At 48.8% G+C, this 25,496-nt stretch overlaps 1 protein-coding gene across 7 annotated transcripts in view; it reads right to left on the reverse strand.

The window, feature by feature from the left end:
• The window catches only part of UNC13B (unc-13 homolog B), a 409,040-nt gene that overhangs the window by 76,914 nt on the left and 306,630 nt on the right, over positions 1-25,496 (reverse strand). For all 7 annotated transcript variants that reach the window (XM_073553139.1, XM_073553142.1, XM_073553141.1 and 4 more), the window contains 5 exons: positions 24,477-24,640; positions 7,151-7,301; positions 6,716-6,784; positions 2,248-2,337; positions 386-520 (listed from right to left, as the gene is read on the reverse strand). In XM_073553139.1, coding sequence (XP_073409240.1) covers positions 386-520; positions 2,248-2,337; positions 6,716-6,784; positions 7,151-7,301; positions 24,477-24,640 — 609 coding nt within the window. The remainder of the gene's footprint in view (positions 1-385; positions 521-2,247; positions 2,338-6,715; positions 6,785-7,150; positions 7,302-24,476; positions 24,641-25,496) is intronic.

The raw sequence follows: 25,496 nt of genomic DNA on the forward strand, positions 1-25,496 counted from the left end.
TGTTATTCCTTGTGCAGATGTAATAATAAATTGACAAGGGAGTGTTTTTATCCCCCTGGGGTGTGTCCCTACACAGCTAGACACCAACTGATCAAGTGCCAGGCGGTGTAAGGCCACACCCACTTAGGCAAGAAGAATGGACACACCCAGTTGTCATATTTTAAATATATTTCCAGCAGGAAAAGCAAAGGAATGGTACAAATAACTTAATTCATAATCATCAGTAGAGATGGCAGGTCCTCTATATCTAAATCCTCTAGATTAGGGTCCGTCATCCTGGAGGGGCATTCTACTATCCCGGATCAGATTGGGATTTTGGCTCACTCCTATTTTTCGGCCATTTTGCTCTTGGAGCATTCGTGGCGATCTTAGCGCGATTACTTACGGGATCGGCCTGGTACTCTCGGCTGTACAGCTCGTGGCAATTGTTGAAGATGTACTCGTAGGTGGAGTTCAGGCACGCCTTCACGCAGTCTCGGACCACCTGGCTGGCACGTGGGGGGCTTTGCAGCTCTTGTACCTGTCAGTACAATGTAAGGTTATTACTGGCCTAATGATAGAGGTCAAAACGTTATTAATCTGAGGACCAGCTACTCGTGAGACCTGATCTTACAGCGGCCCCCAGAGATCACCGCCACAGGAGCAGGATTACAGGTGGTGCCAGCGATCTGCCACCCAGTGCCTCCTGCAGTCGGGAGACTTCCAGTCTTCAGACTCCTAATTCCCTCTTGTTAAGAGTCTGCAATCTGTCATCTTCAATACTCCAGAGCGGTTATTCCAGTAAAAATAGGGGGAGCGGAAGCAGTGTGCCAGTCCTGCACGCCAGCTCCGAGCTAAATGTTGGGCGACATATCCAGTGTTGTCAGACAGATGCAAGCCGATTTCTGCTCCCCCCGCTGTTCTGCTTGTCACATCCCGCTTACTGTCCGTAACTGACAGCTCTGAATCTCTGATCACTCTCAACCAGGCTGCCCCAGTTATCAGCTGCCGAAAAGCATCCGGCAGGAGGGTAGAGACAGGCGGCCCACCGGCAGGAGGGTAGGGACATGCGGTCACTCAGCAGGAGGTTAGAGACAGGCGGCCCACCGGCAGGAGGGTAGGGACATGCGGCCACTCAGCAGGAGGATAGAGACAGGCGGCCCACCGGCAGGAGGGAAGGGACATGCGGCCACTCAGCAGGAGGATAGAGACAGGCGGCCCACCGGCAGGAGGGAAGGGACATGCGGCCACTCAGCAGGAGGATAGAGACAGGCGGCCCACCAGCAGGAGGGTAGGGACAGGCACCAACACCCTTCCCGGCAGAAGTGTAGGGACAGGCAGCCTATCACATCCCCGCCAGAAGGGTAGGGACAGGCGTTCCCCCTGGCAGGAGAGTAGAGATAGGTGCTCCCCCGTCAGGGCGGTAGGGACAGGCGGCCCCTTGGCAGGAGGGCAGGGACATGCTGCCCCTCAGCAGGAGTGTAAGGACAGACAGCCCCCCCCCAGCAGGAGGGTAGGGACAGGACTCCCCAGTAGGATGGCAAGGAGAGGCGCCCAGCAGGAGTGTAGGGAGAGCAACAGGCAAAAGAATAGGGGAGAAGCGCCCCAAAGGAGGGGAAGCGGACATCTTAGGTAAAACAGCACATAGTTCGGTTTACTAATTTTAAGATGCAACATGCAATATTTTACTTACACCCACAACTGAATTCAAAGTTCTGCTGATTAGCCATTACCGCTAAGGCTAAGTTTTTGATGGGTGAGCTTTTAATGCTGCAGATGTTTTGCACTCTTTCTGCACCTTTTAGGTAAATTATGTGACTTACGCTTTTATCGCGTATTTGATTATGCAGCTTTTGTCTCTTTGGTTTGTCATGTTTTAAATAAAGCTGCTTAGTTTTTGATTCTTCCTGGTATTTGGCTTTGACAAAACTTTATTGATACACTTATGTGCGGATTACATGTGTTTATGCAGGAGAAACTCAGTAAAAACACATGTGTGCTTTTTATCTCAGTATTTTACACATTTAACGCAATCTATAGGGAAAATCTGCACCTAAAACTCGGCGTCCTGGAGGTGTACGGCCGCTATCCATACATACCGCCATGTAAGGTGGTGCACGCTGAGGAGACCCAGGGCAGCGGGTTACCTGGTGCCAGGTAGAAGCCCCCAAACAGCTGCTAATCAGGAAGGTTTCTTACAAAATGCAGCAGATCCTCCCTGGTTTCCTGAAGATCACTCTGATCACAGCTCACCCACCGATCACTCACCTTCATGCGGAAGAATGTGATGCTGGTGAGTAGATCCACCGTAGACTTCAGATCCTGCAGTCTGTCCGGGCTGCTGGCCGGGAAGTTATTCTGTGGAGACAAGATGGGTTTTTACAAGATCTACATCACAGCACCAGGCTGATCGCTGGAAAATACCAGAAATATCAATATAATGCAAACTAGACTGGAAGTGCACTGGGGGCGGGTCAATACACTGAGCACATCACCACGCCCCTAATGCACTTCCAGGAAAATAAGCATGTGGCAAGGCTATATGGGGTTAATCTGCAGGACAATTGCATTCTAAATCCCATCTCCAAGATCCTATCCCAATATGTACTAGGTGTAATAATATTAGCAAATACCTCCAATTAGAAATTTACTAGAGTTCTTCTGATTAGCTATGTCGCTTACCCCATGGGCAAGGCATTCCAGTAGCTTAAGTATCCATGGTTACGACCGCTCATGTAGTGACAGTTAGTAGTTAGCAGTTGCAACCATAGATACCGAAGCTACTACACATCCCTGCTCATGAGGCAAGCGACATAGCGAATCAGAAGAACTATACTACATTTCTAACTGGAGGTATTTGCTAACATTATTGCACCTACTATATATTGGGATAGGATCTTGGAGATGTGACTACCTCCTTAAAGCCCAGCTAATGGGAGGAAATTAACTTTATTCCTCCCGACAGCTTTCAGTCATGAAGGAGCGGCTTCAGTCACCACTCAGTACATTGTGAGCGACAGCTGTAACAACGCCCCGGGGCACTGAATGACAGGATATCAGTGCAGAGATGGCTGTTAGTGCCGGCGTGTGGTTATAGACGCTGCTCATTATATATTCAGTGGTGACTTGAAGCCATGCCGCCACCCCTCTATAACTGAAAGCCAGAGGAATAAAGTTAATTTCCTCCTGACAGCCAGGCTGTAAGGACAGAGGCTGTACAGACTCAGAATGCAATTAACCTGCAGATTAACCCCATATCTGCAGGTTAATAGTGTTTTTTTGATATGACAGAGTCCCTTTAATAGTTAGCCCGGCCCTATAGGTGGGAGGCGTATTTAGGAAAGTTGTCAGACAGATCGACTAGATGTGTGTGTGTTAAGAAAGCGATATGAAGATTGTGGTAGATGAACATGTCAAATCCACGAAGACATCTCTGGAGAGGGAACATATCACCCTCACATTGAACATATGGGATTAATTATAACTGGAGAAGTGAAAGAACGGACACTTCAACTTCCATTGAAGTTGGACCTCCTGCCGTAAACCGGTAATTACAGCAGGCACGCTCTTGGTGCATTGAGAGTGAGGAAAGAAGCAAGAGACTGGAGAGCTCAGGTTCTGGAGTACTGAAAGCTGGACGTATGAAAGTATAGCCATGAGTTAGTGGGGACCCAGAGTCGACCCAGTGAGAAAGGACAGAGGCTGTGTGTAAATCAGACCTGGGAGCATTGGTGAAGAGAATTTGGGCTTGCCATGCTGGGTACTGTAAGAGAGCGAGTCAAGATGATATGTGGAGATGGAGGGTCTCGTTGAGACATGTGGTGATACTTTAAGGATACTCACAAGATATGAACAGTCACCCACAACTGTAAAGCGTGAGCCCCTGTATTGTACGGAAGATGTAAAGATCAAGTGTGATTTCTGTGTGACATAACAACATACACCCTTACACCGCCATGTCAGCTGTGTACACCCCCAGTGAGCTCTGTTTGAATCTGTATACTAGGAGCTCCCCCTAGTGGAGGCTATAGACAGTCACAATTAAATAATGTAATTCTGTAGCTGTGTAATGGGAAGAATTTAAGGCTTTTCATCTAAAAAAAAAAAAAAAAAAAAAAAAAAAAAAATGGAGGTTGAGATTAATTTAAATGTTACTTTTCTATCAATGACAAGACTGTCCTGTAGCAAACTCTCGGCTATGAGGAGTATTGGGTAGGTAGGGGTTTTCACAAATGGCTCCATTCATTGACATAAAAACACAGATCATGAAAATCTTGGAAAGGGATATAATGGAAAGTTTTTAAAAATCCCTTTCGGTAACTTCAGCAAATATTAAACTTATTAAGAAGCGACTGAACAGTCAACATTGATAGAAGCGGATGATACTTCCTGGCTCATCCCCCATTACTGCAGGCGGCAGCTTCGGCATAATCTAACAGGATTACTCTCAGTGATGAGCGCACTAATTCATGAATAGTGATAGGCCATAAACCGTTCCTGACAATGAATAGCCTGAAGGGGGCGCCCTCCTGATGCCAGGCAGACAGCATTTTTCTGGTACTGCAATATCAGAACTGATGCATCTCGCATGGGTGGAAAAAACTAAATCTGAGTTTTTCTGGAAGGAGATAAAGAGCAGATGGTGAATGTTTCATTATTTAGCGCCCAGACAGCTTGGTGGAAGCCGCGTGTCCACCCGGACGCCAACATTTATCCGGCACGCTGCAGGTTTGCTGAAGGAGACGAGACTTAGCAGGGATACAGCAGCCAGATAGACGACGACAACCACCTGCTGACAACTGTCTGCCTCCAGCAGGACCAGCTGTGGAGAAGATGGTTGCAGGGTGCCCCAGAAACAGGGCTTATGGAAAACCGAAGGCAACGAATTCCAGGGCAAACCACGGAGATGATGAGACATGAAAATCTGTGCCCTGGGAAGCCCCTTCAGTCAGGGGGCTGGATGTGATACCCCAGGGGGCTGGATGTGATACCCCAGGGGGTGAGGAGCTGGATGGAAACCTGGGTCCAATGAATAAGACGTGCCTCCTAATAATCTAGTGCATGACAGTGATAACGCTCTGCTGACTTGTTCTCGGAGATTCATTATGTAGGGAAAAATATGCCTTACTGCGTTGTATAGTAAGTCAGTGACGCTACTGAACATGTGTCCGCTAACAAGCTGGCTGACCACTTCATATAAAAGCAGAATTGTGAATGCAGCTCTGGAGTAGAATACTGACTGATATTATCTTGTTTATAAGTTACAAAGTATTTACGAGGTGACCCAAGGCCTTACGCTGAATATAGGGATGTGTAATGACATCACTGAGGCAGGAAGTAGCTAACTTCTCCTCAGTGACACATGAGTGTCGCACACACGCCATGACCATTCCAGATGCTGGACTCCACCCTTACACAGTATCACAGCCAGATCAGAATCACCCCCTTCTTCTACATTCCTACTGACATAGCGGGAGAATCCCAATAATCTAGGACCGCAAGTTATGTTTTGCTACAGTAAAGTCCGCCACTCAAATTTATTATTAGTAGAAGCAATTACTACATTGCCAGACACAAACATAATTAAATATTTTTCTTATTTTTATTTTTTTTCCAGTTTTGCATATCACTATCCATATAAAAAAATCATAAATCTTGCAAGTTTTAAACTGGCCACTAGGCCTCAAGTAGGCTCATACTTCCTGTTCTGTAAAGCGCACCTCCTCCCCCTCCTGCACAATGACAGAGCCTATGATATCTATTGTATAATAAGGTGCTAGCCATCATTGTACAAGAGGGGGAGGAGGTGAGCTGTGACATCACTTATGGTGAATGGTTGACCCTGTGTTATCTGCCATTGTACAGAAGGCGAAGGTGAGCTGTAACATCACTTATTGTGGATGATGGATTCTGTATTTTATGCTGTTTATAGAGGTGTTATCAATCGTTGTACAGGAGGGGCAGGAGGAAGTGAGCTGTAACATCACATATTGTGAATGATGGATCCTGTGTTATCTGCTATATAGGTTTCACCTGCCATTGTACAGGAGGAGAAGGAGGTGAGCTGCAATATCACTTATTGCGAATGCTGCATCCTGTGTTATCTGTCGTTTATGGAGGCGTTACCTGTCATTGTACAGTAGGAGGGAGATGGAGGTGAGCTGTAACATCAGCCATCATGAACGGCAGATCCTGCGCTATCTACTGTATATAGAACCGTTATCAGTCATTGTAATTCTGAGCGTGCTGATAACAAGACTGCAGAAAAGTCTTCTGTACAGAACGGGGAATACGAGTCTATTATGAGGCCTATTGGCCAGTGTGAAAATTGCAATATTTTTAATCCTTTCTAATATACAGATATTGATATAGAAAGTAAAAAAAAAATATAAAATCATTTAACATAGAAACCTGATTTATACAATAGGTCATTTTCTGCTGACTTGTTCCCTTTAAATTCAGGTAAGAAAGAGATGAAGTCTATACCCACTCCGGAAGGAGGAAGACAGGAATATTACAGGGACGGAGGTAGCGACTTCATTTAGATAACGATGCCCCGTCACAGGTGGATCTCTGTTCTAGCTGCATCTTCCTCATTCATCAAACCCAACTAAGCACACATTCTGTTTCCTATGAATCAATTGTCTGCTAATTACACAGAGGAGTTGAGAGGCCTTTTTTTTAGGTCTCATGCTCTGCAATCAAGGCCATTGTGATCTGCCATTATGGAGCTTACTCTGTACATGGAGAGATCGATGCGCAGGGAATTGTGCAACTGGTCCAGGAGCTTCACAAAGCGTTCTTTCTGCACAAAAGAAAAAAATATATATGTATACTGTAAGTATGTGAAAAATCTGTAACAGCCATCTTGCAGTTGCAGTGAAAAATGGTCTTCTAGAGGACAAATATACAAAGAAATTAAAGGCTGTGTACCACGTTATATAGGGGATAACAGTGAATGTGGAAGGCTCCCACGATCCTGAGAACAGGGACCTTCCCTCCATTCATTCTCTACAGGACTGAGATCGGTGGCAGACTCAGACAATGAAAGGAGCCAGTCTGCCAGCGATCAGTCAAGTTATACTCTGTCCCATATTGCAATGAATATATGGTCTAGAACAGTGGTGTTCTTCTCCAAGGTCACTGCCGGGAATACACGGAGAACACTCACCCCAAAGTTGGAGGCAGAGAAGCGGTCAGATGCAGACACGTTGGTGGAGGCAGTGGTGTGGGCATAGTAGGCATTGATATTGGCGAGGAGCGTGCTCATGACGGCTGGTACTCCGGGACACATATACTTGGAAGACAAACAAGCAAAATGCCTGTAGAGAGAAGATTAAGAGATTAAAAATCAAATAGTGTAGATTAAAGACATTATAATAATCTTTATTTTTATATAGCGCTAACATATTTCGCAGCGCTTTACAGTTTGCACATTATCAGGAATTCCGAAAGAAGAAATGGTACACATGCTACAAGAGGTGTCTTCCCCTCCGGAGGTCCATGGATTACATAGTAACCTATAGATTGTGCTGAAAAGGTGCATTGCTTCTTTTCCCCTGAGGTGGTGCTGCAGAGAAATTAGACATTAGTTGCTATGTCCGCCCAATTATTATAAATGATCGGTGGAGGTCCCAGCAGCAGGATCGGCATATGGTTAGGGGGATCCTTTCTCAAAATAAGGCAATGTTCAAAGTGGACAATTCCTTTAAAAAAAGGAACCCAATCTATGAAACATTAAAAAAAAAAGAAACTTGTGAAATGATCGATGACAAAACATCCTAGTATTGCTGGATGTTAATTCACTTGCGTGTCCAATTTACTATTTCCCCGTCTCCTCCATCCCCAATGTTAGAAGCAGTGACGGATGTTAGCCGTCACCTCTGAAATCAGACTCCCATTACCTACCACTCTGCTGGTTACAATCTGTCTCTATCATATGCAATGGCTCCCTTCACAAGGCTTCCATGTCAGCAGACAACCACCTTATGCAAATAAGTGTGAAAGTGCATTGTGGGCGTGTCAATGCACTCCGTGTATCTACACGCCTCCAATGCACGTCGAGGCAAATTTGCACGAGTCTTCAACGTTATGGCATATTGGATTACTACAAAAAAGGTATCATGTCATTGTTGTGCTAGGACCTAATACTGTACTGCCATACCTCTAGTTTCAGCAGTAAATAAAACCGTTCCATTAAGTCATCACTGTCATTTCTATAAACTTATCCCCACTTGACGTGTACTAAACAGCAAGTCCGAAAATAACTTTCTTTGCACAAAATGTTGCCATATTCTAGTAAAAATACCCAGAAGTGCTGAGCGTTAGGAGTCTTCTCTTCTGTAACGTTCAGCTCTCTGCCTGTTGTTAGGTCCCATCAGTCTCTAATAACAGAGAAGCAGAGAGCGATCACAGGAGGTGCGGACAGGACTTTGCTTGTTTTAACTATGGTATTTAGGAGCAGAGAGAGTCGGGGATCTCCATTATATGCACAGCTTACCCACTATCTCTTCTCTCCTTCATCTCTGCGCTGTTCACAACCTTTACATCCCACCGTGTAATTAGTAAAATCACTGCCCTCCCAATAGCCCAGCTATGTGGTCCGAAACCAGTCGAGACATAATAGGATGCATCCGAGCAACAAGTACTTGACGCATCTCCATTGAATATTTTAAAACAAAAACAATGGGCTCGGAGATTTCCTTTTTCCGCGGTTTATCTCACCACCCAGACAGTGACATGGAGGAATGATCCCGGAGCAGATTGGGACCTCTCTACCATGAGCCTGCATCCCACCACGCACAGAGAAATGCCGCAGACCTCCCACTCATCCCGCAGCAAAAGGTTAATCGGCGTCTCGGCAGCATTCATTTGTTAATAGGAACATTTAGAGTAAAATGTCAGAGCGGCTAACATGCGTAGCGTAGGACTGGAATATAAATAGACCCCCGCGATAAACATTTTATAATTTCTGAAGCTCACGCAGGGAAAATAACGAGCGAGCACCATGTCTGGGGTGGGATCGACAACTTTTACCTCCAGGATGTGGTTTGTGAAGATACTACGTGATCAGTGATCGGATTTATACAGTTTGATCGCACTACACAATGTGTCATTACCATCGCTACTTATTCCACACCAACAGAAGGCTGGAACATTTTTGGAAAGGATTAAAAAAGTATAAGCAAAATGCTTTAGTTTTTACCTGGAGTTTGTCAGTTTCATCATTTAATCTAAACTTTAGCTGTGAGTAAAGAAAGGTCTCCAGTAGGGATGAGCGATATTGCCCAATATCGTATCGGAATTCCGATATCAATGCAAGTCAATGGGAGAAAAAAAATCAGAATTACAAAATGACCACTACAGTGCTATATAATGGATAAAATGGAAGGGAAACACCTCAGGATAATGGGGAAGGAGTTTGCAGAGGCAGAGGAGCAAAAGAATCGTTAGAAAAATGCACAGAGCGAAAGCATTAGTTGGGGTAGGGTTAGGGTTTATGGTTAGTTGGGTTAGGGTAAGGGTTAGGGCTAGTAGGGTTAGGGTTAGTTAGGGTTATGGTTAGGGTTATGCTTATGGTTAGTAGGGTTAGGGTAAGGGTTAGGGGAAAGGGTTAAGGGTTAGAGGTTAGGGATAGTTAGGGTTAGTGATTTTACATTATTAAATTAAAACTGCCGGTGGTGGTGTCAATATGCCCTTTGACTGACATGTGTCCGCGCTCAGCTCACCTTGCTTTGCAGGGAGTTTCCAGGAGCACCACGTGGAGGAACGGATACACTCCCTTTAAACCATGCTTAGTCTTCTTCTGCTGATTATATTACTGTTATTCAGTAATTCCGCATATTGATATTCTGCTTTTGGTTCATGTACATCTGCTCTTACTGCTTCCTAAACCTCTGTCTATGGTTATTCTGCTATTGGCTGGTCGCAGAATGTCCCAAACCCAGAGGAAATACGCAGAAGTAACAGTAGGCACAGGAACTTGAGAGAACCAGCTGGTGAGTCTGGAACCCGTATAGGCAGCAGAAATCAGCATAAGAGCCAATGGAACTAACGGGCACCAGCTGACGTTACCGGAGCCCGTTAACTAAGCAGGAGGTACCTGTGTCAGAATGCACTACCAAGGACCAGCAGACGTTACTGGAACTCGGATACCACAAAGGAGGGACCTAAGCCACTGACACTACTGAGAACCAGCTGACGTTACTGGAATTCAGATAAGCAGCAGAAGGTAAAAGTGCCAGTGGCTGTACTGGGCAACAGCTGACATTACTGTAGCCCGGATACCACAACGTAGTAGTGACATAAGCCAAAAGCACTGCCGAGAAGCCCAAAAAAACCCCACAAAGACGCAAGTTCAAGAGCAAAAAGACAGGAGTCCGGGGACATCTCCATCTGTCTTCCTGTCTTGGGTCTTCTACTGGAGTAATGTCTTCTCGGCAGAAGGTGCAAGAGCCACATTTGCCCCCGCAACCCGGACACAGTCTTCTTTACTCCGCAGTCGCAGCAGGGGAGCAGCAGGGCCTACTGGCACTGTCGAGACCAGCCTTGAGCGCCAGGTCCCGGAGTCCATGTAGGGGGCTCCTACACTGCCGACACCACGGATAACAGCAAACTGAGCCGGAATGATGTACAGCGGACACAACCGTGTAACGGCAAGCATTGTCGAAACATGGTTTGGAGCAGGAGGTACCCATGCCCTTGGGCACCCCGAGAACTGGCTGGCGATGCTGGAACTGGGTTTACCCCTCGGGGGAGGCACCTGTGTCCGCACTTCACTGCCAGGAAACAGCCGGCGTGGCTGGATCCGACCTCTTGTGCTTCTGCCTATAGGTGTTTGGAATCTGTCATCCTTTTTTTCCACTTTGGTCTAACGAGGTACAGCTGGCGGTACTGTTGCCCAGAAACACAGCATGCTGTGAAAGTGGCAGTCACTGAAATGGGCACTAGCTGGCGGTACTAGAGCCCAAAAACACGGCATGCTGTGAAATTGGCAGTCATGGAAATGGGCACTTGCTGGCGGTACTAGAGCCCAGAAACACGGCATGCTGTGAAAGTGGCAGTCACAGAAATGGGCACTAGCTGGCGGTACTAGAGCCCAGAAACACAGCATGTCCATGGAAAACAGTATGAGGTGAAAGTCAGTCACAGAACCAGGTGCTAGATGTTGGTAGTAGAGGCCAGAGCACGGGCATAACAGATGACGCTGTGTGCAACATAGGCACATGACAAAACATGCATACTGCTACCAACCATGCATGTTACCTGTCTACTCTGGCCCAGGGCAGCAAAAGTCACCAGAAATCCAGGCCTGGTTTATTTTTACAAATGTAAGCTGGTCCACATTTGCAGCGGATAGTCTGGTACGTTGGTCTGTAAGTACATTGCCAGCTGCACTAAATACGCGTTCAGAAATCACACTGGCAACAGGACAAGCCAGGACCTCCAAGGCATACTGGCTAAGCTTGGGCCATGTATCCAACTTGGAGACCCAAAACTTGAAGGGGGCAGATCCATCCTGAAGCACACTGACAGGGGTGGAGAGGTATTGTGCCACCCTGTCACGGTAAAGTTGCCTCTTAGTGCGTTGCACTGTCTGTGCTGATGGTGCCCGAACTGTTTGCGGGTTCAGAAACCGTTGGAACAGGTTGGGTATACTGAACCTGTCAGTAGCAGATGTACTGCTTCTGCTACCGGCTTCTGAACGGATTCTGCTGGGCCCAGGACGCACTGAGGTGCCTGCTAGTGCACGCGCATCACTGCTATGCGGTGGAAGAGAGTACATGAGTGAATTAACCAGCGCGTCTTGGTACTCCTGCATTTTACGCGCCCGGTTCAACGGTGTAATTAGGCTTTGAAGGCTGTCCCGGTAACGTGGATCTAAGAGGGTGGCCACCCAGTAGCCATTTGTGTGGAGAATACGAGCCAAGCGTGGGTCGTTTCTCAGACACTGCAGCATGAAGTCACTCATGTGCTGAAGGCTGCCAACTGGCCATGCATCGCTGTCACCAGCTGGAGGAATGTGCTCTGGCTGCTCTGCATCACCCCATCCACGCGCTGGTGACTACTAGTAGAGCGCTGTGTACTTTCCTCCTCTGGCTCATCCTCCTAGTCCTCCTCGCTTGCTGTGTCCTGCCTGGACCTTTATGAGGCACCCACAAATATTTGTACCAACCGGGCCGATGAAGATTACCTGGTTGGTGCAAGTGTCTCATCATACTCCTCCTCCTCCTGAGAAACCTCATCCCTTAGTCCTTTAAGTGATGATCCTATAAGGCATATAAGAGGAATAGTCAGGCTGAGCAGGGCAGCATCCGCGCTCACCATCAGAGGGGAGTCCTCGAAGCACTTCAAAATGGTGCATATGTCCTTCATGGATGCCCACTCTGTGGTATTAAAGTGGGAGGGCTGAGACTTGTCTCTCCTACTTTGCGCCTGATGCAGCTGCAACTCCATAATTGCAGGTTGCTGCTCACACAATCTTCGCAGCATATGCAAAGTCGAATTCCACCTGGTGGGAGGTCAACAATGATGCGGTGCTCGGGCAGGCCCGATCTTCGTTGCATGGCTGAAAGGCGCGATGCAGCCATGCTTGAACGCCGCAAATGAGAGCACTCGTATCTGACTTTGTGCAGCAGCTCCTCAAGGTCAGGAGAGTTTCCTAAGGAAACTCTGCACCACCAAGTTTAGGACATGGCCAAGGCATGGAATGTGAGTCAGACCACCTAGGCCCAGAGCCGCGACCAGGTTTCGGCCGTTGTCACACTTCACCATACCTGGCTGGAGGTTGAGCGGCGCAAGCCACATGTCGCTCTGCTCCTTGAGCGTGTTCCACAGCTCGGTTGCGGTGTGGCTAACATCACCCAGATAAACCAATTTCAACACGGCCTGTTGATGTTTGGCCGATGCAGTGCCGAAAATCGGTTGTTGTGGTACGTCTGGGTGCAGGCGAGTTTGACGAGGAGTATGAGGAGGAGTCAATTTGTACGGAGGAAGGGCCTGCAATCCGTGAAGTTGGCAAGACCCGCGCACTTGCACTGTCTACTTCAGTTCCAGGCTCAACTACATTTACCCAATGGGCGGTGATGGAAATGTAGTGTCCCTGGCCATGCTGACTGGTCCACGCGTCAGTGGTCAGGTGGACCTTGCTACTAACTGCATTTTGTAGCGCATGCTTAATTTTATGCTCCACATGCTGTTGCAGGGCGGGGACGGCATGTCTGCTGAAGTAGAAGCGGCTGGGAACGCTGTATTGTGGGATTGCAAACCCCAACATATCGATAAAGGCTGGCTTGCTCACCAGCCAGAATGGTAGCATTTCCACTGCAAGTAGTTTGGCAATGCGAGAATTCATGCCCTGTGCTCGTGGGTGGTTTGCCGAGTACGTGCGCCTTTTCTCCCACACCTGTGTGACAGATGGCTGCACACTGGATTGGGAGTGTGAGGATGCCAGCGATTGGGATGCTGATGAAGTACAGACAGTGTGCCGCTGTACAACACTGCCTGCAGATGCAACCTGGCATTCTGGCGAGGAAGTGGGAGCAGCTGTTTGCGAGCTGGAGGAAGAGGTGGCCACTGTGGCTGAAGAGGTGGAAGGTGGGGAACCAGCTGAAGTGGCGAATCATCTTGGGTGTGATGCTGCCACTCCACAGGGTGCCTCTTCCTGACATGCGTCAACATATTGGTGGTATTAAGGTTGCTGACGTTCTTCCCTCTCCGCACAGTTTGTCGACAAAGCTTGCATCTGACTACTGTAACGTCATCTGCAACTTGGTCGAAAAAGGCCCATGCACCACAACTCTTGGGCGCACCCCTTGTGCTCTTTAAAAGAGCCCTGCTCCTAACGGGTGCTGAAGTTGAGGGAGCCGACAACCAATTTTTCCCTCTTCCTCTCCCACGTGGACGGCCACGCTGCGCCACACCTGCAAGCTCTTCCTCTGAGCTCTCCCCACTTGCTTGCTGCCCCTCAGCATGCCATGATGGGTCAAGGACCTGGTCATCCAATACACTTTCGTCAGCAGAAACTGGCAGCTGAGTTTCATCATCATCTGCTGACTGGGGTCTGGTCACTGTGGGCACTGGCCCACCCTCCACTTCTTCCTCAGACGCACACAGTGGTTGCGCATCTGTGCACACTACCTCTTCTTCAGCTGCAGGAATGCTGTCTGGCTGGCACACAGATTCCAAGCCAACAGATTCTGAGAAGAGGATTAAGGACGGCTCCTGGCCCTCTGAATGTCTGGGCAATTTAGTGGGCGGTGAAGAAGCAGATGGGTGCTGCTCTTGAGTGGCCTGACCCGATGTAGTGGAGAGGTCCTGGGAGGATGCTGCGCTCATTGAGGTGGATTCCTTAGCTGCCATCCAACCAACAACGGTTTCTGCTTGATCCTCTCTTATCAGCCCATGGCCCTGCGCTCCTAACAAGCTGCGCATAAATGGCTGCTGCCGGGTGAAAGTAGGTGCTGAGTGACTTGGGCCTGCTGCTTGATCTGGATGTGCACCATGTCTAGCTGCTGACGTCCCTTACTCCCTGCCTTCTTCATCTCTATCGATGGATTCAGAACGGCAAGAAAGTAATTATTAGGGATTAGTGTGCTTATTCCTGTAGGACTACAAACAGGTATAAGAAGCACTAATGGCACTGTATGATGATGGTGTGTCTGCTACACTATTTGAATCTAGTGTGGCCTACACAACGAGTAACGTGTTTGTGGTGTTGGTGTACACATTACGGTCGGATGTCACAGCGCAGTAAATGACACTGCTGTAATACCAAAACAAAAAGGATTCTCCGGGACTGGGCCAGGTGCTGTGTTGTTTGTGCCATCACAGTACAATCCCTATATAGTGTTTAACTTTAACCTCAATAGATGCTGTGAGGTGGTGAAAAATTTGGGGGTGCGCGACAGAACAGGCTGCACTAGGGGTCCTGCAGTCTGATGTGACTACAAAGACTGACCTAGTGGGTGCTGCACTCCCCCCCAAAAAAAGCACACAGGCGATCTGCGCAGCGGAGGTGACTAAACTGTGCAAAGCGCACCCGAGCACCAGGAAAATTGAGGGATAAATAGGGGTAAGGGATTGGGGGGGAGATTTGGGGGGGGGGGAAACCCTCACTGAAAAATCCCTATATAGCGTTCACCAAAATGTACTGGATGGTGAAGCTACAATTTAGGAAAAAATAGGAGAAGGGGATTTAAGGGATGAAAAGAAAAGGCTGTGAGACACACACCACACAGTGCTGCAGCAAGAGGTGCTGCAGCAGCTGCAGTGAATGTGCGCTGCACTGTCTCACTAAGCACCTCACTGAGAGCCTGCACAGCACAAAAAATGAAACTGAGCGGGGTCAGTGAGGAAAAAGACTGCTTCTGTAACACAGGGGCTGCTACAGTCGCTGAAAAACACTTTCTATCGCTATTAGATCCGAGATCTCTCCCTATCTCCAACAGCAACTTATCCCTATCTGCTTTCACAGTAGAGTGAGGCTAAAATGGCAGGCGCAGCCTTTTATACTGCCTGATCCCACCATCCAGCCAATCGCAGCGCAACCCCTAGCTAGCAAGTTTGGACGCCTCCTACCAAGCTTAAGGGAGTTACACAATGTTGTCAGCAATTCTTCAGCTCCTGATTGGCTCCACGGAGCGCTCAGAGGCTGAAGGATTATGGGATTTCCGATGTGAAGAAAATATCGGAATTCCGATATCGCAAATATCGGGCCGATTTCCGATATTTCTATATCGGAAAGCTCATCCCTAGTCTCCAGATATCAACTGGTAGAAAAAGAACTAGAAAAAGATTGAGGTAAAGGGGTAATTCTTCTCCTTGTGGAGAGTGACATGCCAGGTCTGGCATGCCAACGTCAGGAGGCTTATTCGCCGTGCAATGCTCCTCCTGGAAATTTAATATGCAAATTGAGATTCTGATTTGGCTTTTATCCCAAGTCATATTGCAAGACATGTTAAGGGGTCGATAGTGAGGATGCAGTATTGCTGCTTCCAACAGGTGGCGCTATAGAGTTCAAATACTCCTTCTCTCTGAAGAGTCAATTTACCTAGAAAAATAGTGTTTTTGGATCCCAACCAGTACTGGCAGCAGCGAATGTGACAGTCTGTAGCAGGGGCCAACAACGATGCTGCTCATAAAAGCAAGAGACCTAGAAAACAACAACTGCACCACATGTAGGTTCCTATTCCAAGAACATATTCAAAACTTATCAAGCATGACAGGATCTAATAGCATGATGTCTATCATTATGTGGGCTATATAATGAAAAAAATCCAAATAACTAAAGCCAAGTGGGAATAAGGCAAAAGAAAATGACAAAGCAAGGGGAAAGGGAACATTAAAAGGCAGGAGAGGGACTAAAAGGCAGGAGAGGGACTAAAAGGCAGGAGAGGGACCGAAAGGCAGGAGAGGGACTAAAAGGCGAAAGGCAGGAGAGGGACTAAAAGGCGAAAGGCAGGAGAGGGACTAAAAGGCGAAAGGCAGGAGAGGGACTAAAAGGCGAAAGGCAGGAGAGGGACTAAAAGGCGAAAGGCAGGAGAGGGACTAAAAGGCGAAAGGCAGGAGAGGGACTAAAAGGCGAAAGGCAGGAGAGGGACTAAAAGGCGAAAGGCAGGAGAGGGACTAAAAGGCGAAAGGCAGGAGAGGGACTAAAAGGCGAAAGGCAGGAGAGGGACTAAAAGGCGAAAGGCAGGAGAGGGACTAAAAGGCGAAAGGCAGGAGAGGGACTAAAAGGCAGGAGAGGGACAAAAAGGTGAAAGGCAGGAGAGGGACTAAAAGGCGAAAGGCAGGAGAGGGACTAAAGGGCGAAAGGCAGGAGAGGGACTAAAAGGCAGGAGAGGGACTAAAAGGTGAAAGGCAGGAGAGGGAATAAAAGGTGAGAGGCAGGAAACAGACTAAAAGGTGAAAGGCAGGCGAAAGACTAGTACATGTGAAAATAATCAACTTTTTATTCTGTCATCAGAGAAATCTTCTTTCTCCTTCTGGACTGATCTTTGATTGTCAGTGAACACAGATTTTGCCATTTCTGACAGGAGATGAAAGCTGGTACTTGCAAAATTCTATGGAAAGTGAGGAGGGAGGAGCTAGAGGCTCTGAAACCACAGTTACAGTTCTCCATATAACTTTATGAGCACCAATTGTCATCTCTCATCTCAATTATGGGAAACTTTGCATTCACAGAACACACAATTTACCTGTGAATCAAGAATTTTGAAAGCGAGTGACAAGTTCAGGAGGAGAAAGAAGTTGGTTTCTCTAATAAGACATAACACAAAGTTTCTTATTTTCACAAATGAAAACAATAGTTACTTTTTAAAGTGAATATTTCAAAGAGCAAGTAGAATCCCAGGACAATAAATTTCTGAATTCTGTAGTTGTTATATGCCACAGCTGCCATTATTCTGTAAGCCTTTATTGTATCCCAGTACTCCCCTGTGGATTATACACCGGTGACAGCTGTCATTTACACTCCTGTCAGTCTTGATTTCTACAGAATAGGCAGGTTCCCTCGGCTGGAGCTACATGTTGAGGGTTGTGATTCATCACGCCGCCTGTAAATCACCAAAAGTGAAAACATATCATTTCCCAACAGAAAGCAGATGATATCTCCGCTCAGAGTGCCGGGATACGAGGCATCGCCTGCCTGTAACGAGCTGAATTAATGACTTGTACTCTGCAATGTGACAATGGAAATTAACTCACCGGTGAATATTATATGAGACTGGTCTCGTCTAGCGGAGCGCTGCTCGCTTATACCACGCAGTCCTCTCTGCTTAATACTGGCGCTCTACGCTCGCACTAATTACAGGAGAGATCGCGCTCCACAAGAACCAGGATTATTCCACTAATCCCACAAGAGCCCGGTAAGCAATGCAGGGAGCGCTAGTGGTACAGTGGCCCCGGGAGGAGATACGCCTCTCGTTTCACCTGTCAGCATGGGATGGAGTGGTCTCCAGGACGCTGCTTTATATGCAGACAGATGCCGTCATTACACAGCGGCCTCCTCAGAGATTCAGCCTTTAAGGGGGGGGAATTGTGCTATAATAAGCAAAATGAAAATGTTGCCTGAAAAAATAAAATGTATCACACCCACTCAAAACAGGAAAATCTAGATGTCAATACAGCTATTCTCAGGAAGCAGAGATACGTGGAGCTATTTGTAGGGTCCTCAGCTATACAGCTGCCCCTGCGTCTCTCTGATTCCTGCACTTTCACATTGCTTGATCTCATCTCAATGATGCTGTGAGAAATGGACAATCAGCAAATAATTTTTTTTGTAAATGAAAATTTCATACCCCCCAAAATATGGACTTTTGTGAGAACTCACCGTCAAATAAGTAAACATATATAAATTTAAACAAAACAAGAGTCAACTGGCTAATAGGGTGGGTGCTGTCCCCCCCAATGAGCGTCTCGGAGAAAAGGATTTTACGGTGGGTTCTCACAAAAATCCATGTTTCTCCTTCGCCTCACTGAGGGACACAGACTGTGGGACGTCCAAAAGCAGTCCCTGGGTGGGAGATTGACTCACCGATCCAAGTTACATGCACCTCTAGTTTAAAGGTGCGCCACCGCTGCTTGGAGAATCCTTCTACCCAGGCTCGCATTCGCTGAGGACTGAGTATGGATATTGTAATGTTTGGCAAATGTGTGCAGGCTGGACCAGGTTGCTGCCTTGCAAACCTGTTCCGTCGAAGCTGGATGCCGAAGCGCCCAAGAGACGCCCACAGCCCGAGTAGAGTGCGCTCCAATCCCTGCTGGAATCGGCGTGCCTCTAATGCGGTAGGACTCTTGAATAGTCAAATGAATCCATCTGGCTATGGCCGATTTTGAGGCAGCGAATCCCTTCCTGCGCCCTTCGGGGAGCACGAACAGCGTGTCCACCTGACGAAAGGGTGCTGTCCTCGACACGTACCTCCGGAGGGCTCTTAACAGGTCTAACGTGTGAAGAGCCTTTTCCACACGGTGCACCGGTGCTGGACAAAAAGAAGGCAAGACAACATCCTCATTAATATGAAATGAGGACACGACCTTCGGGAGAAAAGGAGGGGCTGGTCTGAGCACCACCTTATCCTTATGGAAAGTGAGGAATGGAGCTTCCTGCAGAACACTTAGAACCAGGTTAAGGTCCCAGGCGTCCATAGGCGCCCTTTAGGGAGGTACCAAATGGGAGACTCCCTGGATAAAAGTCTTCACCTGCAAATTGGTAGCAATTCTGCGCTGGAACAAAATGGATAAGGCCAATATTTGTCTCCTGAGGGAACTCTGGGCCAAGCCCGAGTCTAGGCCCGACTGGAGAAAAGCCAAGATGTTGGGGATCGAGAATCTCAGCGGAGAAACACCACGGCCTAGACACCAAGCAAAGAACACCTTCCAGGTGAGGTGGTAAATTCGTGCTGAAGCAGGCTTCCGGGCGCTAATCATTGTAGCGACCACCTTGCTCCCGAACCCTGCCTGGGTTAGAATCCAAGATTCCACGGCCACGCCGTCAAACACAGGGCCCCTGAGTTCGGGTGGCAAATCGGCCCTTGAGAAAATAGATCCGGGCACTCTGGCAGACGCCAAGGGACGTCGGCGAGTAGCAGCATTAGATCTGCGTACCACGCTCGACGGGGCCAATCTGGGGCCAGCAGGATTGCCGGCACACCTTCCGTCTTGATCTTCTTGATGACTCTCGGAAGTAGTGGCAGCAGGGGAAAGAGATAAGGGAGGCGAAACTGGTTCCATGGCAGAACCAACGCATCCACCGCGATTGCCTGCGGGTCCCTGGCCCGAGCGACATATGTGGGCACCTTGGCGTTCACTCTGGAAGCCACATCCGGTGTTCCCCACCGCTGACAGATCTGCTAGAAGACTTGGGGATGTAGAGACAACTCTTTGGACGCAAGACTCTCCAGGCTGAGAAAGTTTGCTGCCCAGTTTTCCACGCCCGTGATGTGAACTGCTGAAATCACTGAGTGGTTTGCTTCGGCCCACTGAAGAACATGCCCTACCTCGCGCATGGTTGCTCTGCTGCGAGTGCCCCCTTGGTGATTTATATAAGCCACTGCCGTGACGTTGTCCGATTGAATTCGGACAGGGCAGCCTGCTAGGAGGTGATGAAACTTCTGGAGTGCCAGCCGAATTGCTTGTATCTCCAATAAATTGATCGGGAGGCGTGCCTCCTGTGGCGACCACCGCACCTGGGTTGAGTGGTGGTGAAACACAGCTCCCCAGCCGAGGATACTGGCGTCGGTTGTCACCGCAAGCCAATGGTCTGGGGGAAATGATTTCCCCTGGGTCAGAGAGGAACTGGTTATCCACCATCCAAGACTGTCTGACCTGAGAGGACAGATGACACTGCTGATCGAGCGTGAAAGAGTTCTTGTCCCAAGCTGACAGGAGGGTGTGCTGCAGGGGGCGAAGATGGAACTGGGCGAAAGGTATCGCTTCCATTGCTGCCACCATTTTTCCTAGAATACTCATCCCAGATCGGATGGTATGAGGGACTGGTTGGCGAAGTGCCCGGACTCCCTGCCAGAGAGCCAGTACCTTTACCTGAAGGAGAATCAACAACCCTCGGCAAGGGTCGAAGATCATTCCCAAGAAGGAGATCTTCTGAGCTGGCACAAGGGATGACTTCTTCGCATTGACCAACCACCGTAAGCGGAGTATCCAGCGTGATGCTGACATTTTCCTCGCATGCCCGTATTGAAGGGCCTTTGACCAAGAGGTCGTCCAGGTAAGGCAAGATGACTATGCCTCGAGAATGCAATATGGCCATGACAACTGCCATAACCTTTGTGAACACTCTGGGAGCCGTGGCTAGCCTGAAGGGTAGTGCTATGAACTGAAAATGTTGATCGTTGATGGCGAAGCGTAGGAACTTCTGATGAGGAGGGAAAATGGGAATATGCAGATATGCATCTTGGATGTCTATTGAGGCCAAGTATTCTCCCTGCTCCATGGCCGATGTGACTGAACGGAGAGACTCCAACCTAAAATGTCTGATCCTGACGAATCTGTTCAGAAGCTTCAGGTCCAACACAGGCCTGACCGACCCGTCCTTTTTGGGAACCGCAAAGAGGTTGGAATAGAATTCCTGAGCTCTTTCCTGTTCCGGCACTGGAATAATGACTCCGTTGTGCTGGAGCGATTTGATGGCTCCCAATAGAGCCCTTGCCTGGGCATCTACCCTGGGAAGCCGGGAAAGAAAAAAACCGTCTTGGAGGGCATCTGACAAATTCTATTTTGTAACCCGAGTACACCAATTCTTCTACCCATGCTTCGTGAGCGACGTTGGCCCAGACATGGTGAAACCAGAGTAGGCGGCCGCCCACGCTGCTGGTGTCATCTGGTAAAGGCCTCAAGTCATTTGGCTGATGATCTTTGGGATCTGGATCCTCTCGATCTGGCCTGTTGAGCACGCATTCTCCCCAATGGGTTGGCTCTATATGAGACCTGCCGCTCCCTATCCTGGTTGGGGCGGCCTGAGGCGGTGGAATTGGGCCCTGTAGTCCACCCGGGGTTGCGAAAGCCCCGAAAACGTGCCTGAAAAGGGTGACGAAAAAGCGGTTTCACCTTTTGTTGAGGGACAAACCCGCTCTTTCCTCCTGTGGAGTCGGAGATAAGTTGGTCCAACTTTTCCCCAAATAGGCGGCCGCACTGATAAGGCAGGGAAGTCAAGGACTTCTTAGAAGTAGAATCGGCTCGCCATGTCCTCAACCACAGGGCTCTTCTGATAGAGATTGCATTAGCGGCAGCAAATGCTGAACAACTGGCCGCATCTAAAGACGCATTAATTACATAGTCTCCGGCCATCACCATCTGACCTGCGACCTCCAAAATCTCTGCAGGTAGATCCTGTTCCTGCGCGATCTTGATTAAGGTTTCTGACCATGATATCATGGCCTTAGCTACCCAAGTTGCTGCTAACGAGGGAGCGAGTGCAGACCTTGACGCCTCATATACTGATCGAGCTAAGCTCTCAATAAGGCAGTCTGTGGGATCCTTAATCGAGGAAACACTAGAGACAGATAACAGGGTCTTAGTGGCCAGGCGTGAAACCGGCGCATCCACTATCGGGGATTCCATCCATTTTTTACGGAGGTTTGGAGCAAACAGATACCTTGTTTCGAGTGCCTTTTGACCCGAGAAACGCCAGTCTGGACGTTCTCTGTTCTGCTGCACTATGTCCTCAAACTCAGGGTGAGAGGAAAAAATTCTGTGCGGGAGCTTCACTAGCTTAAATGCCACCTTATGCCCTGTATCCGCTGTGGGATCATGCTCAATCCCCAGGGTCTGATTGACGGCTTCTATGAGGCTGTCCACTGTTTCACGTGACCCTGGGAGTATCCAGGTCAAGGGGCTCATCTGAGTCGCAATCCGAGTTCTGCTCGCTATCAACCACTGGTGACGGGGAGCGAGAAGCAGAGCTTACGGATGCCAATGGCACCGGATGGACTGGGCAACACCGTGTGGATTAGTTTCCTCTGGGTCTGTCTGGAGTGAGAGCAGCCCCTGCAGGCCGGAGGCTCTAGTGAGGTGGAGGTTCCTTCTAAAGACAGCGAGCCGCAGTCCCTGCCCTTATCTGGTGCTTGAAGGGACTCTATTGCTCTCGTAAGCGACGCCATGGATTGTGACAGTGATCGTGCCCACTCCGGGGGATTTGACACATTGGTCGCAGTCGCAGGGGAGTGCTCCTGGGCGCGTTCGAAATCGCAGGCTTCGCATAAACGATTGCTCTGCGCCCGCGGAAACGCAGCCCGACAAGAGATGCATGCAGCGTAAAAGAACGTGTGCGGCTTTTCCTTCTTGGACATGCTGTATCTGTCCGCTGCCTGGTCTATGGGGAGGAGGTAGCACCTCGTTTTTCCCTGTAGCGTGGCATCTCGGGCACTTACCCCAGTCCTGCGCCCCACCCCGACGTGGATCTTCCGTCAAATCGCGCGCCGACATTTGCGGTGCGCGCCAGCCTGTGAAAACGGGCCGAGGGGCGGTACTTCCGCTTTGCGGCCTAGCCACGCCCCGAAGCCGGGGCCTCGATTTCTATCGTCGGTGTCGCCCAGTGCAGGGCGGGCGGAAGTGACCGCGGCCTAGCTCCGGCCTCAATTTTCCCCCCTACCCGACCGGGGGGGGGGGGGGGGGGGAGACGGCATAGCGCTACTGACCGGGGCGTCGTTCCAGGTTGCCGCCTGACGTAACCTCTGCATGGCTAGCGCTGTGGACTTCCAGGAGCCCTCCCAGACCCTCTCTCCGATGATCCTCTTCCACCTGTGAGGGGGTCTCTGACAAAAAAACCAGACGGGACCGTCTGCCACCATGCAGCACCGCAGTCTAAGCATTGGTGGAGCAGTGGGGGCCGCACGGACTAGTCTTGTGGCTCTGTACAGCCCATGGTTTCAATACCTAGGGGTGGTCAGGGCTAAGTCCGGCATTGTGTCCCTCTTCGCGGGAGAGGATACGTGGAGGCGACACTCTCACGTGCTCGCCCTTTGTTGGTTTGGGGCAATCGGACCCTTTCAATAGGATCCGTTGCCCCTGTCACATCTTCATGGGAAAACGACGAAGAAAAGGTCTGGAGAAAAACCAGACGTGTGCCTCCATGGACTCTAAGCAAAAAACTGATTTTACCCGCAATAGGGGCGAGGGTGTATACTGCGGAGGAGGAGCTAACCTTTTTTTTCCCACTTAGTGTCAGCCTCCTAGCTGCAGAAGCATACACCCACAGTCTCTGTGTCCCCCAATGAGGCGAAGGAGAAAATCACCTTCATAGTTCTGACCACTACTCTGTCTCTATATGAAGAGGGTGGGAGGGTGAAGAAGGGGGCGGGTCCCCCCGAGGCTCCACGGGAAGCAGGGGGCGGGTCCCCCCCCCGAGGCTCAACGGGAAGCAGGGGGTGAGCAAAACAGATTTTCCATAGGAAGCGAGGGGAGGGTGTTTCTGGCCTTTATGTGCAGCAGGGGCTGGTTCCTAACTCTCCACAGGAAGTGGGGGCTGCTCTTTGTCTCGCTGCCCCTGCTCTCCTGTCTGACAGAATACATACAGGCAAACAGAGGATGGATTTCAGTTTGAGGCAGACAAGCTGCTGCTCAATGACAGGAGCAATTAATGTTGGGAAGTGCAAAACGGAAGTTCCAGTGCTGGCAAAACACTGATGAAGATGAGCAGCGCACTGTAACAGGAACAGAATGGATGGTAAATTATAAAATATCAAACGTATTCCGCCCATATAGACATCACTTTATAGGAACGCTCACCAATGTGGCAGCTTTTTATTAACACATCATCTGAGCAGCCACATGTGAGCTCCGCACAGCAGCATGTCCCTCCGGTCTGGGACTCCCAGCTGACGGCTCTTACAACCCTCAGAGCTGTGAGGACACGATAATGTATCAGTATAGGTAATGAGCATCCTCTGTCTATAAGAATACATTCCATCACAGAACGCAGTGTTCCTGAAAGGTGAGACAAAAAGTTGAGTAGAAAGTTTGCGCACTTTCCCCATACTCACGTCATGGCCTGGTATATGGACTCAATGCCATAACGCATGGCAAACTCGTCGACGATCTCCTGTGCTGTCTCGTCGAAGTAAACTTTCCAGGCGTCGTCACCCTTGGCCTCTGGGATCTTCACCACGCCACTGCCCTGTATGTCTGTCAGATGATGGAACAGGTTCTGGAGGAAGAAAAAGTACATTAAAGGGGTACTCCTTACAGATCATACGGGCATCAAATAAACCAAAGACCCCTCCAACCATATGTGATGGCCATTACACAACACTGGACGGGGGCCTTTCTTCCAAAAGACAGCGCAAGTCTTGTGTCTGGTATTGCCTCTCAGCTCGATGGAAGTAGATTTGGCTGAGCTGCAGTACCAAGCGCAACCTGCAGAGAAGCGTGGTGCTGTTTCTGTAAGCAGTCATTTTCCATTATCCTGTACTACTCCTTTAACCTATTAATGAATGATAATGACATTTGGATACAAACTACTTTTTAGAATAAACTGGTCTCGTCTGAAATCAGATTAAGCTTTATTATGGTTCCTGACGTTACAATAAAATCCATGTAACTGGCCTCTCAAGGCCTTTGCATTAATTTAATCTCGCTTGCGGAAAAAGGTTTGTTTACGGCAGGTCACAACCTTGGGGCGGTCGCTCGGCGAATAGAAGTGGATGGCCTTCACAATGTATAAACACCAATCCCCGATGTATAGAGAGCACTTATACAGCTATTACTGAGTGTCTGCCTCATTATGTACGTGCATTGACATCAGGCCTTGCTGCACTGCACTGCTGAAAAGGCACCATGTGCAGCCTAATGGAGGAGAGCCACCTATGAGAATTAAAGGGAAATAACCTTATTAAACCAGAGTCATCATCTTATGTCTAGCAGCCAATGTCCATCATCGTCTGCATAGTTTGGAATTATTTGGTTGCACAATTTAAGAGTATGCTCCTGTATCCCTTCTCTTCTCCGCCATGTTTTCTATGTGTCACCTCACTTTAAGCATTATTGCAAATTATCAGTTATAT

The sequence above is a fragment of the Dendrobates tinctorius genome, unplaced genomic scaffold, assembly GCF_039654945.1.
Source record: "Dendrobates tinctorius isolate UK_male_01 unplaced genomic scaffold, ASM3965494v1 ptg000197l, whole genome shotgun sequence".
NCBI classification, from domain to species: Eukaryota; Metazoa; Chordata; class Amphibia; order Anura; family Dendrobatidae; genus Dendrobates; species Dendrobates tinctorius.